The sequence below is a fragment of the Culex quinquefasciatus genome, chromosome 1, assembly GCF_015732765.1.
Source record: "Culex quinquefasciatus strain JHB chromosome 1, VPISU_Cqui_1.0_pri_paternal, whole genome shotgun sequence".
Taxonomy (NCBI): Eukaryota; Metazoa; Arthropoda; class Insecta; order Diptera; family Culicidae; genus Culex; species Culex quinquefasciatus.
In genome coordinates, this window is record NC_051861.1 from 79,983,056 (window position 1) to 79,998,479 (window position 15,424).

General features: G+C 42.8%; 1 protein-coding gene across 1 annotated transcript in view; it reads right to left on the reverse strand.

Moving 5' to 3' along the window:
- The window catches only part of LOC6039054 (nuclear pore complex protein Nup153), a 39,375-nt gene extending 24,233 nt beyond the window's left edge, over nt 1-15,142 (reverse strand). Inside the window, 5 exon segments of the mRNA XM_038249664.1 lie at nt 1,651-2,391; nt 2,394-3,437; nt 3,536-5,264; nt 5,345-5,602; nt 14,455-15,142. Coding sequence (XP_038105592.1) covers nt 1,651-2,391; nt 2,394-3,437; nt 3,536-5,264; nt 5,345-5,602; nt 14,455-14,565 — 3,883 coding nt within the window. The 5' untranslated portion in view covers nt 14,566-15,142.
- Between the last annotated feature and the right edge of the window lie 282 nt (nt 15,143-15,424).

Sequence of the window (15,424 nt, forward strand, 5' to 3'; positions counted from 1 at the left end):
GGAAATCTTTCAAAACATGAATTAAAAGTGATTTTTGGCATATTTATAGAGTTTTAACTTCATTTAACCAAAAATACAAAGTTATTTGGTATAAATATACGAATTTTACAAAATTTAAATACTTTTCAGTATAACTTTTGTTAATTAAAGTTTCATGTTGGCAAAATTGCTCTAAAATGTTCAAGGCAAGTCACCTGCAATAGAACAATACAAAAACATGATGTTTTACTAGAAAAATCTTGATTTTCGTAGAGTGTCTCATTGTTCCCCAGCTGTCTCATTGTTCCTGCCAAGTGCGTCTACAATGAGACAGTTAAATAACTCTGGCTGTAGATGTCGGATCGATCTCATATTTTAGTCAATGTTAGAACACATTAAAAGAAAGATAATGCAACAAAAAGCTAAAAAAAAATGAGAAAAATCTTTAAAAGTTGAAAACCAAAAGTGTCTCATTGATGACTACCCTACCCTAACCGATTTTGCTCAAAATTTGCACAGTAACTTATTTTTTCCTATAGAATCGATATCTCTTACGAGCTGCCTATTTTTGAAAATTTTGAATTATTGATAACCGATTCGCACACATATCGATTTTTTTCCGATCGTCCGACGTAATTTGTCCATGGTAGATCAAAGAATGTAAAATATCATGAGATTTCAGAATAAAGATCATTTTAAAAAATTCAAACAGAAATAATTAATGTATAAATCCTAAAATTTAAAAATATGAAAAAATATTCAAAAATTAAAAAAAATCTAGGTGGTTTGGTTGAGCGTTTTAGCAAAGGCCGTCGCATTTTTTTTGGAAAAGCTTATTTTGAAATTTCTGAATTTTGAAAATGTTAATTTTTTTAAGTTTTCAATTTTTGGAGTGTTTAAATTTATGAAACAAGCTTTGAACACATGACTTTCTCGATCGTCAATCGTAATTTGTCGATAGAAGATCAAGTCTTGATTGATAATCGGGTAATTACAATCGAGTGCAATAGTCATCATGTTTCAAGTATTTTGTTTAATTTTTTTTTTAATTTGTAAAAATACACTATGTTTTTATTTTCTTAATACAGTTAGGCCGATGCAAATATTTAAAAAAGTTTTTGTCCCTCGGCCCTGGCCGAGGTCAAGGGGGGGGGCAAAAAAAATAAAAAAATATAAAAATTTAAATAACAAGCGATAGTCTACACATTTAAATGAAAAAAGTGTTTTAAAATACATTTTACACTAGTTCAGTTGTTTTGCAATCTCTAGTTTTCAAAAAATCTAAGATCTGACAAAAATAAAAATTGTATCGAAAAAAAAGATTTTGCATCGAAAATTTTCAAAAAAATTTAGGATTTTTTAATAAACCCAAACATGCTAAAAATGATTTTAAACGCAGAAGAATGAATTTTAATTTGATTTCAGCTGGTTGCACTTGAATTTACATTGAAATTTTGAAGTTTATTGTAAAAATATTTTTTTTGCCCCATTATTTTTTTAATTTTGAAGGGGGGGGAGTGACAAAAACTTTTAAAAATATTTGTACCAGCCTTATAATAGAAAAAAAAAACATTATTTTATTTTATTTTTGTAAATATCAAATAATATTCTTAACTTTTGAAACCCCTTAATTTTATGTATTTTTTCACCCAATTTAATCCCCGCACTTACCACCAAAGATAGGAACACTGGTCGCTGTCGTAGCCGCGGACGACGCCGAAGCGGCCGCCGTCGTAGCCGGAGAAGCACTGGAAGTTGTCGAGCTCTTCAATTCTGTGTTGGCGGCGCCGCCCACCACCGGTTTCGGCGATCCAAACGAGAACATCCCGGATGCAGGTGTCGTAGTCGCCGATGCCGGTTTGCTTTCCGCAGGTTTCGCCCCAAAGCTAAACGACGGACTGCCGGACGCAAGCGTTCCGAACCCGACCGTTGCCGGTTTGGTCGGTTCTGCTGGCGTACTAGAGGGCGAGGGAGACGCGGCGCGTTTGCCGAAGGTGATGGGAGACGATTCCGCCGGTGTGGTGGTGGCGGTGGGTTTGGGTGATCCAAAGCTGAAGCCACCGCTGGGGGAGTCCTTTTCGGGCGCTTCATTTGCGGGTTTTGCACCGAACGAGAAGCCTCCGGAGCCGAAGGTCGCCGGTTTGGGCTCGTCTTTCTTTTCGCTGGCTTTACTGCTGTCAGTAGTGTCGGCGGCAGGTTTCGCCCCGAAGCTGAATCCGGTTCCGGACGGTGGCGTTGCCGTTGTAGCAGTCGTACTGCTGCTACTTCCAAACGAAAATTTGGGCTTGTCGTCGGAACTGGTTGGTGCTGCTGCGGCTGCGGTCGGTTTGCTGCCAAACGAGAATCCTCCGGAACTTGGAGGTGGCGTAGCGCTCGAGGCTGGAACTCCGAAGGAGAATCCGGATTTAGGGATTCTTTACTGTCGGCGTTTTTGGGTGGGATGCCAAAGCTGAATCCTGAACTAGCGGTTGTCGAGGCCGCCGCAGGTTTGCTTCCGAACGAGAATGACGGCGCGTCCGTTGGGGTTGATCCGGGCTTGGCCTGCTCGCAGCAGGCGCACTTGCTGCGGGTGGCCTCGTTACGGGTCATGCAGGCACTGCACTCCCACTTGCCAGCGGCTTGCTGCGCGACCAAACTCTTGAAGCCCTGGTCGGAAGCGGGCGCAGCGGGCATCGTAAACATCGACTTGATGGCCGCCGGGACGGCGGAAGCAACGGCAGCAGCCGGAGCTGCGCCCGGCTTTGGACTGCTACAGCAAGCGCAGCTCGTTTTGTCCGCTTCGTTCCTGGTCATACAGTCGGAGCATTCCCACCGGGCGGATTGCTGGGCCACGAGCGCCTTGAAGCCGGCGTCGGTGGTCTTCGGTGCCGCCGTCAACGGTTTAACCGGCGTTGGCGCCGGTTTCGCACCCGGCTTGGGCGTTTCGCACGACACGCACTTGGTCTTGTCCGGATCGTTCCGGACCATGCACGCGTCGCACTCCCACTTGTTCGAGCCGGTCAGCTTGAACGCGTTGCCGAAGCCAGCCGCGGGGGCCGCCGGTTTGGGCGCCAGTGCCTCCAGACAGCTACCGGACTTGAGCGCGTCCAAACAGCTACCGCTCTTGAGCGGTAGAGGCGCCTTCACCGGGCTGACACTTGCCGCCGTCGCCGCAGGTGTAACGCTCGATTTGACCTTGGCCGTGTCCGGGTTAAACTGGAAGCCAGTCAGTTTCGCTGGCCCGCTTGCCTTTCCGAGTGGTTCCGGGTTGCTAAACTTGAAGCTGTTGAGCGTGGCGGGTTTGCTCGGGGTTTGGGGCAGATTCAGCTTGGCTGGCGACGAGAATTTGTACGCTGCTGCTGCGTTGGAGTCTTTCGAGACGGCGGCGGTGGCCGAAGCTGGCAAGATGGTGGCGTTGTTGGATTTGAAGGTGGTGGCGGAGTTGCTGCTGCTGATGGTGCTCATCTTGGGTTGGGTTTCTGTGAGAGTTGGAAGAGAGAGAATGTAGAATTTTAGTGAAATTTCAAACGAATAAGTACTGAAACAATAGGTACTGCTTTCAATAGGTAGGACTTACCGCTCGCACTGGTCGCCTTCTTCCACGCGGGTTCCCCGTTTTTGTTGGCTCCGTTGGTGGCCGCAACGCTGCTTCCCGACGACACCTTAATATCGAACTTGGGCACCGATTTGAGACCCGCCAGCTGCACCTCCGGAAGCACCAGCTGCGGCACGGGATTGCTGCTGTCCCGGTCGGCGGCCGACTCTTCCCGCACCCGGTGCAACTTGCTGCGAATCTTGTTGGTGTGCTTGCTGGAGTTGTTGTTGTTGGAGTCGTCCGGCTCGGCCGCGCCGGGCAGTTTGTACTCGGTCGGTTCGTTCAGGATCGTGCCGGCGTTGGACTCGGTGGCGAGTCGACGCACCGATTCGGTGTTGGTTTGGAGGCGTTTCATCTGGAGCAGCTGGGAAATGCTGGGGATTTGGAGCTCGTTGGTGGGGGGTTTGTTGGTGGATGTCGAGTTGGACGCGGAGGCGCTCTGGGGCCTGCTGTACGGGGTTCGCGGACTAGACATTCGTATGCTGCGGTTGATGGTGAGGTCTTCCTCGTTGAACCGCCGGCGGGCTTGCACTAGGCCGGGAACTTTGGCGGACGCCAGCGTGCTGTTGAGGCTGAGGCTGCTGCCCAGTTTGCGGGCTTCGCTGAGCGGTCCCGAGCACTGGTTCATGATCTCGAGAATACGCTTGGCGGTGTTGGACAGGGCGGACGTGTCCGACGCGAGGCTGGTGTTGGAAGAGGAAAAGTTGGAGAGCGCCGAAGCGGGCCGCATCTGGACGGGCACGCGCAAGGCCTTCTGGCGGATGTCTCGGCGAGCGCTGTAGGCGGAAGCTCCCCCGTACATGGTCTTGCCGTTGTAGAACGGCGAGTTTGCAAACAAACTGCTGTTGCTGCTGCCCAGCGAGGAACTGCTGCCGTACAGGGACGCGTTGAACGTGGGCCGTCCAGAGACTCCACCCGCTCTTCCAGCGTTCTTCGCCGAAAACAGACTCTTTTCCGTTTCCAGATGCGACGAGAAGCACAAATCTCCAGTCGAACCTCCCACCTTTAGCCGCTTGCTTCGGCTTACGTTGCCCATAAAGCCGGACAACCTCCGACTTCCACCCGCCTCAATCTGGTCCGACTGGCTCAGATTCAAATTCGATACGCTGCTACTCTCCGAAGCACTCTCGTTGACATTCCCGTTCGAGAGCAGTCCTCCACCACCTCCTCTTTCGACATCCTCCTGCCTCAAATCCTCGTTGCTACTTTGCTGCGGCAACGCCACGGAACGTCCAAAAACCGTACTCCGCGTGCCAAAGATCGGCGCCACAGGCGGTTCCGAAATCGAACGGTCCACCCCTGCGGGCGCCACCGTCTGCGGTATATTCAACCTCTTGCGGCCGCTCACTTCCCGAATGCTACGCCGCTGCCGGATCGAGTTTGAAAATCCCGACTCATCGTCGACCTCGGCCACCTCTTCGTCGATTGGATCTGCGGCCGTCGCGGCTCCAAAATTGTACGGCGCCGTCGCACGGTTCGCGTGGCTGATCCTCTGCTGAAGCTGCTGCCGCTGGAACAGTCCACCTTGGGAACTTGGCTGATGTTGCTGCTGGGGAGACGTCGACGGCGTCGACGAGGAAAACGCACTCCGACCCCTCGGAACCGTCGCACTCATCGGCAGCGAGCTGCGCCGGTCGATGGCCGAGATGTTGAGCCCGCTCGGGCCCGGCAGGGCACTCAAGTCGTCGTTAAAGTCGCCGAGCGATGTGTTCTGCAAGAAACGAATACAAAATTAGTCAAACTCCACCACAAAAAAAAAAAAAAAATAAATCAACCCCCCAAAAAACTTACAAATCTCTCCTCGACCCGCTTTTTCTTCCTGGTCGGCGGTGCCTCATCCTCGTCCTCCTCTCCTTCTTCCTCCTGCTGATGTTGTTCCTCCAGCTGTCGCAGCAGGTTCCCGTTGCGACCTGCTGCGGCCACGGGAGGCGGAGAACTAGACGATTCGGCCATTTCGCGGGGACGCTTCACCGCCGACGGCGAGAACCACTTGGACAGGGCGTCCGGGATGATGCTGGAGACGCGCGAGCGCACCTTCCGGATGATGGACTGCGGAAACAGAAGCAGAAAGGTGCGGTTGGTGTCGGATGGTGGTGGTGTTGGTGGTTGTTGGAGAGTCTTTTTTTTTTGTTGATAATTTGAAGCCGTATTTTGGGGGAATCGAGATGTGCAGCGATTGAGACCGGAATGGGAGGTGTTTAATTTTGTTCATCGAATAGGTGACGAATGGAGGTGAAGTAATGGGAAGATAATTGTATTAATTATTTATATAAAACATGAGTGGAGAAGAAACGAACAATACGGTACAGTTTATTGAGTTGTAAACGTTCGACGGCAGAAGTTGCTAATGAAATTGATTTACAACAAGGTTTTAGGAATAATTGGTACGAACAAGGTTTAGGAGAATCAATCACTCACACCAACACTTTTGTTCGCAATTCGCAATTCGCAATTTTCAGTGTAAGAACGGGCCTTGACCGATCTTATGCTCCAGGTTCCCAACGAACACGCACTGCCCTTACACCTACATCTCACCCTTGCTCTGAGTCAGTACGAGCAGCACGCTAGAACACGCTTTGAGTGTTCGTGCCAGGCATGCACACCTTCTTTTCCGGTTACGCATTTTAACTCGGCCGGGGGTGGTACATTACGTAGGGTTTGATGTAAGTATAAGCGCCTAACCATTTATAGTGTGCCTATCAACTTTCATTAAAGCAAAAACTGTTATATTTTTAGTTTGAGTTCAAAAACTAATTGTTATTTACTGTGTATTGTTTTCTCCTGAAATCTTTCCTAATGTTGAGTCGTGTTTATATGTTGCTATTTCTTTTGTCGCGGTGTTTTGTTACAATATTTTGGTCCTAAGCATTTTAGAAAAGTTTTTCAAAAGTACAATAGTAATATTTGTGTTAATTCTTTGATTATTTCAAAAATTGAGTAAGGGTTCGAACCTCATTTGTTTGAAGAAAAGGGTGAAGATTGAAAACAATGGACAGTGAAAGAAATATACTATTTGAAGTATTAATAGTAAAAGAAAGATATTAATTTATTAAGTAGATAATGAAATTAACAATAGTTAATAAAAAGAGGTAACAAACAAGCTTAGATTGTATTAAATGCAATTTATAGGGCAGATGAAAAATTATTCAAATAGATAAATAAAGATAAACAATATTGACATCGCTGCCAAATTAAGGAAAACAGACAGTTTGTTACAGCAGCATCAGTTGGTAAAATAGAGTGGAAAAGCGTTGAGAAATAAGAGAATCAAATGAGTAAAATCGAAATCAAATGGAGTTAACAGAAGCCGCGTTACAAAATCAGTGAAACAAAATAAACAGAAGATAGGTGGTAGATGAAATGGAAAGAAGAGAAACCCCGTTGTGCGATGTTTCAGGTACATCCACAGCAGTTGACTCAACATACTGCGAATCAAAACAATACCGTCTACAATCACAAATTACTTCCCTTTCCCACATTGTCGCGCCCCTTTCTTTTAGCCGTCTCGACTTTGACCCGCGGTGGTCAAAGGTTTACGATCCGTTTCCACAGGCCACCAGCTAGGTCATCATGAAAACCAAGCCAACGTGGAGGTAAGAAAATAGGACACTTGCAAGGAACCAGAGCTATACTGTCTCGATCAAGAAATGATCTAACAGGACTGCGGACGTAGTCAGTGACGCTCCTTCCAGGATGTTCCTCGCCTGAGCGTCAACTGAAGAGGTATCATCAGAATCATTCGCACTTGGCCTGCACTCACACCAACACTTTTGTTGTTATAAAATGGATAGGGTGGCCAGATTGAGTTTATCTGTTTTAGTATAATTTAGATTTTATAGCAAATTTTTCTAAAATCGAAAAAAAAATTGATAAAAGTAAAAACTAGACTACAGAAGATAATCCAAGCATACGAAAAGAAACCATTTACCAACCTCCGAAAAACCCGGAACATTTCTAGGATAATTTCCTCGTCAAATGCTACCGGTTTGTAATTGTAATTTTCGGATTAGTTTTCAAAAGTACGTAACTGCCCCTGAGCCTATAACATCCAGTACTTCAAATGCGTTTTTCTCAGCTTGCGGTTTTTGCATATGGGACATTTATGCGAACATAACTCCGCAATGAAAGCTCGAAACATTTTGCTGTCTGCAGCAAAAGTGTGTGATTTTATGTTATAAACAACTCTTCAGAACATAGTAGGTAGCGAAAACGCTATCCTTGCGAGTTATTACCAAAAACGTTACTTAATCCACCCTTAAGTGGTTGATGCCTTCCTCACATTCAGAGGGTAATGCTATCCAAAATAAATAAAAAAGGGCGGACCTTTCAGTGTTCTATCACCTTGATTCATTATTCATACTATCAGATTTGTTAGTCAGATTTTCATAATTCAGGGCTTATGACTTTTGATAGGGTTGTCAGATCTGCAATCTATCAAACTCGTTGGAAAGGTCTTTTGATCACCTATCCATCGACAGGTCCGGACAACGGTTTCATCGAAATATATGAGACTCCTCTAAAAACGCCTCTAAAAAGTGCATAAATAACACTTAAGTGCGCATAACTTTTGATAGGGTTGTCAGATCTTCAATATTTTGAACTCGTTCGAAAGGTCTTTCGAATACCTTTCTAAAAATGCATAACATGACAAGGTTTCTTACAAAAACCACCCTTTTTACAATCTTCCGGACTTTTGATAGAATTGTTTTTAGCATAACTTTTGAAGTACTTTACTAAACTTTATAATTTTCAATAGCGACTTATGGAACTCCAAGACGGATCGGATGAGACCAATACGGTCCAAATCGGTTCAGCCAGTGCCGAGATAATCGTTTTCGTTTTCGTTTTACGGAGCAAGGTGGGGGGCGCGGCCTCAAGTCAGTCCAAGTCCGGTTTCTTGTGGAAAAAAGGGTAGTGGCCGAACTAGTATTGCATACCAAATGAACACCACCGGAAGATATAGGGGATCGGGAGGGGGAAGGTGAAAGAAAATTAGTGTAGGTGTGAGTAGTAAGAATTTGGATGACTTGAGCAGTTACGTTAATCTAACTTTAAAACTGAATATAGGAAATCTGAAATTATGATTCAATCAAAAACTCAGTTGAGATTTATACAAAGGGAAGCTATGATGTATTTCAAATCTAAAGGTAATCAAATAAATTAACTGGAAAATGAAAGATGAAAACTAACTTGTCAGGGGCATTTTTTCTGGACCCCGTCCTGTCGCGTCCGTCAGTAGTCTTGTCGTACACTGCAACTAACTTTAATTTAACTAATCATTTATGTCCAATTATTCATTTCAGAAAAACTAACTAACTTGAAACAACAACCTCAACAAAACTGTCTGAAAGTAACTTGAATCTCAAATCCCCGAAATTTTAATTACAAAGCCAAACATTTCTTTGCCTATTTTTAAACCTGTCTTGCTGCTTCCAAAAACAATAAACATTAATGAAACGTTCATATTTTACAAGTTGAACACTCGTTGTTAAGACGAATATTTCGTGCCTTCCATTTCATTAGGGCACACAAGCTCTGCAAACAAGAGTGTATCCCTATCATATATCTTATGTAATTTGAGTGAAAGAGACACAATCTTGTTCACACCTGTGTGTCCTTTTGAAATGTTAGGCTCTATTTGATCGTCAAAACTCCAGTAGATCCTCGATTCGCAACAATGATCGATACAACCATAATCCGAAAACCGTTAGTTCAACAGATTAACGAATTTTGTCCGATATCATTTCATTATTGATTGATCGAGACTCTATGGATTTTGACAATTCAGAATGGTTAGTATACCACTTCAATTGAAATCAGAAATTCTGATAGCATTACTAAACTGGCTTACACATAACTGAAGTCTGGAATTATTAAACAACCTAGAAAAAATTACAAAAAAACTAACTATTCCTCCCCATTATCAAACAGTTTTAAACCTGTTTCTAACAGATTTTACGAACAAGAATATTGAGACTCGAATAAAAAATTTCAATATCTTGTAATTTTACATATTATAAAAGCTGTGATTTCTATCAACACAAGTATATAAATATAAAATAAATGTGTGATATATATCAACATCGGAAACCATCTTGGCAAATAGCCCTGAAACGACGGCAACGTGTGGTTCCATCTCCAGGGGGTTCCGCCAGTGCCGAGATAATCCAGTGCAAATTTTTTTGATCAACATCCCACCACACACACAGACATTTGCTCAGAATGTGATTCTGAGTCGATTAGTATACATGAAGGTAGGTCTAGGAGGTCAAATTAAGAATTTCGTTTTTTGAGTGATTTTATAGCCTTTCCTCAGTAAGGTGGGAAGGCAAAAAGTGTTTTTTTTTTTCAAGCATTTTTGAGAAAAGGAGTATATCTTAAGTAGATCAAGAGCTAGAAATTTGGCGTCTTTCATGAAATTTGCTCCTCTACAACTTTGCCCAAGACACCGAAGCCCTAAAACGTCATCCAACAAAGTTAGATTTTTAGCGGCCCTTATCAAGTATAATGGCCTATCTACAATCACTTAGCTTAGAACATCTAAGTAAAGTAGTTACTTAGGAAAGTCTGCAACTTACGTTCGTCATCCACAATCAACTTAGAAAACTTGCTGGGCTGATATACGTTGCAATGCAGTTGTTTGTTTACCTTTGATATGGAAACGTCAACTTACCGTAGATTTTGAAATTTTCCAAACCAAACGTCAGTTTCTAATTTGATTACTTTTCCATTGTAGAAACTCAGATTCATTTCCATTGATTCAAATTCCTAAGCTAAGTGAAATTTTCTAAGCTAAGTGATTGTTGATAGGCCATAACAACTCTTCCGCATACAACATTTGGCTAGGACGTCAAATGAAGGAGTTTCACTTAATTTTGATATTGTTCATCTGCACGTCCTTCAAGTGTCCTAAACTACAAACAAAAGAAATTTTGTTTCAATTTGGAGGAAAACAAAAATAAATGCTGGAGGTCACCGTGGTCTTATGGCAGAGGTGCTCAAAGTTTATAGATGCCGGGCCAAATTGTAAGCTCAAAAGAGCTTGCGGGCCAAATGTACAAAATAGATTATTTGAAAAAAAAAAAAAACATTTTTTAGCTTTATTTGGAATAACTTCGTTGATTTATTTATCTCCGTTTTCTATCTTAAAGTTACCTCCTTAACCTAATAAAAAGTTGTAAACTAACAGGCTCTCATCACAAATAAACAATCAATTACAATTATTTTGATTTGAAATACACTTAGAATGACATCTGTCAGTTCAAGTTTTTTTTTAATTTCTGTTAATTTTTGAACATGTTTGTTATTTAAAAATAAAAGAGAAAACAGAAAATGACAGTTTTCCATCAGATTTGTTGCTTTATTCTTTGTGTTTTTTTTTAATGGTTTTTAGTAAGTTTAAACTAAAATTTATTTGAAAGCAATTTGAAAGTTTTGTTTACATTGAAAATGGTGACATGAAATCTGATAATTTATGTAACGGCGTGATATTCGTTTTCGTTTTACGGAGCAAGGTGGGGGACGCTGCCTCAAGTCAGTCCATGTCAGGGAACATAAATCTTGAGGCCTTTATCCTGGACCCCGTTCTGTCGCGTCCGTCAGTAGTATTGTCTGTCGTACATGACAACTAGAAGCAGATCTACCAATGAAATAGTACACTTTGACCAATTTAACTAATCATTTATGCCCAATTATTCATTTCAGGAAAACTAACTAACTTGAATCAACAACCTCTACTAAACTGTCTGAAAATAACTTGAATCTCAAATCCCCAAAATTTTAATTACAAAGCCAAACATTCCTTTACCTAGTTTTTAAACAAGTCTTGCTGCTTCGAAAAACAATAAACATTAATGAAACGTTTATATTTTACAAGTTGAACACTCGTTGTTAAGACGACTATTTCGTGTCTTCCATTTCATTAGGGCACACAAGCTTTGCAAACAAGAGTGTATCCCTATCATACCTTATGTAACTGTCATTTGAGTGAAAGAGACACAATCCTGTGCACACCTGTGTGTCCATTTGAAATGTTAGGCTCCATTTGATCGTCAAAACTCCTGTAAATCCTCGATTCGCAACAATGGTCGATACAACCATAATCCGAAAACCGTTTGTTCACCAGATTAACGAATTTTGTCCGATATCATTTCATTATTGATTGTTGCTTGTTTGATTTTTCAAGCCTTTTTGGAAGGGTGGGGAGAGGGTTGGAGTGATAGAAGCTTTGTAAAATATTAGCAACAGCATTATTCCTGAAATTTTAACATTTAGTCTACCTGAATCTGATGGTAGTCAATTAGATTCGTTATCCAACTGTCATGAATTCAAATCCGGAGGTGGAAGGTTTCTAAGTGCAAAGTAAGTTTGAGAATCAGTTTATAAAAAGGTTAACTTAATATTTAATACTTATATTTTTGCTATTATTACAGTTGTGTACCTAATAGGGTGGGTACGGATTTTGAAAAGTTCTCAGATCAAGTTTTGGTGTGGTTCCCCTTGTATGGCATACCCATAGGGACTCACACGCTAAATTTCAGCTCATTTGGTTGAAAACTGGCTTGTCTCAAGCGGGTTCAAGTTTACATGGAAATTACTATGGCAAATTTTGAATTTTCGTTCATTCGCTCCCACAGGCCTGGGGAAAACATGTAGAAACTTCTAGGATAATCAGAAATGAGCGGAACCGCCTGGAGAACAACTTTCCCTAAGAGACCAGGTCGATTCGTTCAACCCCCATCGAGCTCAACGGCAATACATCCGGGGTTTTCGGAACCAACGGTTTTCCCCAGAAAAGCATCAAATTTTCCTTAGCATGCTATGAATGCTTGATAAACACCGCGACGCCACATGTCAGACAGCTACCACGAGGACTAGCATCGCCTATAAAAAAATAATTTTTATTACTTTTTGAACTATAGAATTATCATTTATGGAGATCCTGATACTATTTAGCTGTCCAAATAAGAAAAAAACATGTTATGGTGAAAATTTTACAATCACGTGGTAGCTGTTGACATGTGGCGTCGCGGTGTTCATCAAGCATTCATAGCATGCTAAGGAAAATTTGATGCATTTCTAGGGAAAACGGTTGGTTCCGAAAACCCCGGATGTATTATAGACATCACACCGTCTTTTCAGACTGAATTTACTAACTAAACGGGACAAACACAGAACACCCAGAGGAGGTTGCCGTTGAGCTCGATGGGGGTTGAACGAATCGACCTGGTCTCTTAGGGAAAGTTGTTCTCGAGACGATTCCGCTCATTTCTACATGTTTTCCCCAGGCCTGTAGGAGCGAATGAACGAAAATTCAAAATTTCCCATAGTAATTTCCATGTAAACTTGAACCCGCTTGAGAAATATTGTACCAGCCTTAGCAAACAATAAAAAAAAATCATTACAAAAAAGATTAACATTAACTTTCATTTTGAAAAATTATAACTCACTTTACAAATAGTCCACGGGTCATTTCACATGATCATTCAAAATGGGTCCGCGGGCTATACTTAGGTCACCCCTGGCCTAGAGTGCTCATATTTAGCTGGACAAGGCCTATTTTTCAAAGTTTGGAGTAGGAATCTCGCAATGGAGAACGCTAAAACAATTATTTTATTTTATTATCTTGACTCATGACTCATAAGTTGTTTTGAAAATTTACTCTAGAAATATATTAAAGAATCAATTTTAGGAGGTATCAAACTATGATAAACAAACTCGCACGCTGACGTTTCTGCGAAAAAATGCAGGCAAACAAACAAAGCAGGTTAACTACCAAAAAGTTTCTTTGTCATAGTCTAATACGTCCTTTAAGCAGTTTTTGTCCCGAACTGACACCATAGAAAAGCTTCTAAAATCCTTTTTTATTTTCTTTTAATAATTTTATTCAGTTTAATTTCCGATTCAATCCCTCAAGGACGCATTAGACTATGACTATGATATCAAACTTCATGGTATTCAAATACAAAATTGCAAAATTAAAACTTGCGTAGTAACTTTTCAAATTGGCATTCAAGGTTTCGTTCTATAGAAAATTTACTACGGATTATCTTAGATGTTTCGGCGTAAATATATTAACTGATCCTATATAAGTGCGTTTCAATCACTAAAAACTACATAAGTTATAAGCAGGATGAACTCTAGATTAAATTTTCAAAACAACCTGTCCCTTATGGGTTTCCTATACAGATAGGACCTTTTGAAAATTTAGTCAAGAACTGTATGTTTACAGTTGGTACATTGGACATTATACACAAACGCCAGATTTCAAAATAAATCGCTCTGGAATTTCTCAATAATCACGCTAGAATAGCAAAATCTTGGTCATATAGAATTTCATAAAAAACTAATAAACCAACATCTGGTAGCCCTACGACCACACACTCTCATTCACTACACAACTACAACTTTTAGCACACTCCATCTCGCTCTCACTACCGGACAGCGTAAAATCGACCTCCACTCTTCACACTGGTACGAGAGCGTAGTATGCGTAGAGTACTTTACGAGTGTTTGTGACCGTCTTCGCCCGTCGTCGGAGTAAAGCTGAAGCAAGGCTAACTCGAAAGAAGACTTGGAAACAAAATTGGTAAGAAATATAAAAATGTAGGTAAAAAGACGTCCCAAAAAGTGTGTGTGTGTGTGTGTGTGTGTGTGTGTGTGTGTGTGTGAGGGGTCTTCTCTCGAAAGAAAAGCAAAAAAAAAAAAAAGAAAAAGCTTGGACCCTGAAAAATGGGACAAAGCGAGACCCTTAGCGGGACGAGCGAATCCTTGAAGTTTCAGGACGTTCCGACCTCGTTCCAGGAAGGGGGTGATGGTGGGTGCGAGGGGGGTGGTTTGACCGTATGAAAATGTGCTTCTTCTCTGCAAAGTGGCCGTGCGCCGCACAGAAGGCAACTCACATTGTTGGGGTCATCGTCTGGGTTGCTGTCGGTGCTGGTGTTGAGCACGGATGCTGCTGCTGCCGCCGTCGTGGCCATCGCTGGTGACCGACTGCCGGAACCCTGAAACATCGGGTCGACACTCTGACCTGGCTCGTTAAAATCAGGAATCACTCCACCGAAAATTTCGAGGCCTCCTCGGATGGCGCGTGTGACTTTTTCTTCTTCCCTTCCCTCCCTCGCGCTCTCTGAAATAAGTGGCCACAACACAAAAACTCTTCACTTCACCGTCGCTATACTTTCGCGGACATTTTCCGTGGGGAGACACAAGTCACAATTCCCGCTGCGGGAACCACTTTTTCGCCTCGATAAAGCGCGCGCGGCCCCACAACCGCGGCCACACGCGAATTTCACTCCGAGAGCTCAACCTTCTTCTTCTTCTTCCTGGTCTGCTGCGCGCTGATGCTTGGCCCAAAAGGAGGAACCTGCCGGCGCTGAAAACGCCACCACGGCCGGTGCAAAGTAAGCTCCAAGGCCGCGTGCTACCCGCGGGGACACTCGCGATCCGGAATCACGCACTTTTGGAGGTGGCCAAATGCGCCACCGATTTCCAGAAGTTTTTTTTTCTTCCTTCCACTAGCTGCTCTGGTCACACACGCACACGCGACGACTTCTTGGTTCGATTTGAAGCAGCAAGGCGTTTTGAGAGTTTTTGACAGCGGGCGAAATTCAAGATGGCCGCCAATGAAAAGGGTTGCCTGATGACAGTGGGGTTGCCGGTTAAATACAAGAACTCTGTTCTTTATTTTGGAAAACTCTGTAGTGAGTTAGTCATAGTATTCTGTTCAAATGAAAATATCTGTACCTACTTCCCAATGAGAAATTTCACGCCCCGATTGGCCTTCGACCTCCCGCTTTTATCCAACAATCAGACTGATCAGGGCGTTACATTTCTCAGAGGGTCTTTTCAAAGCATCCAAATCAAATACTC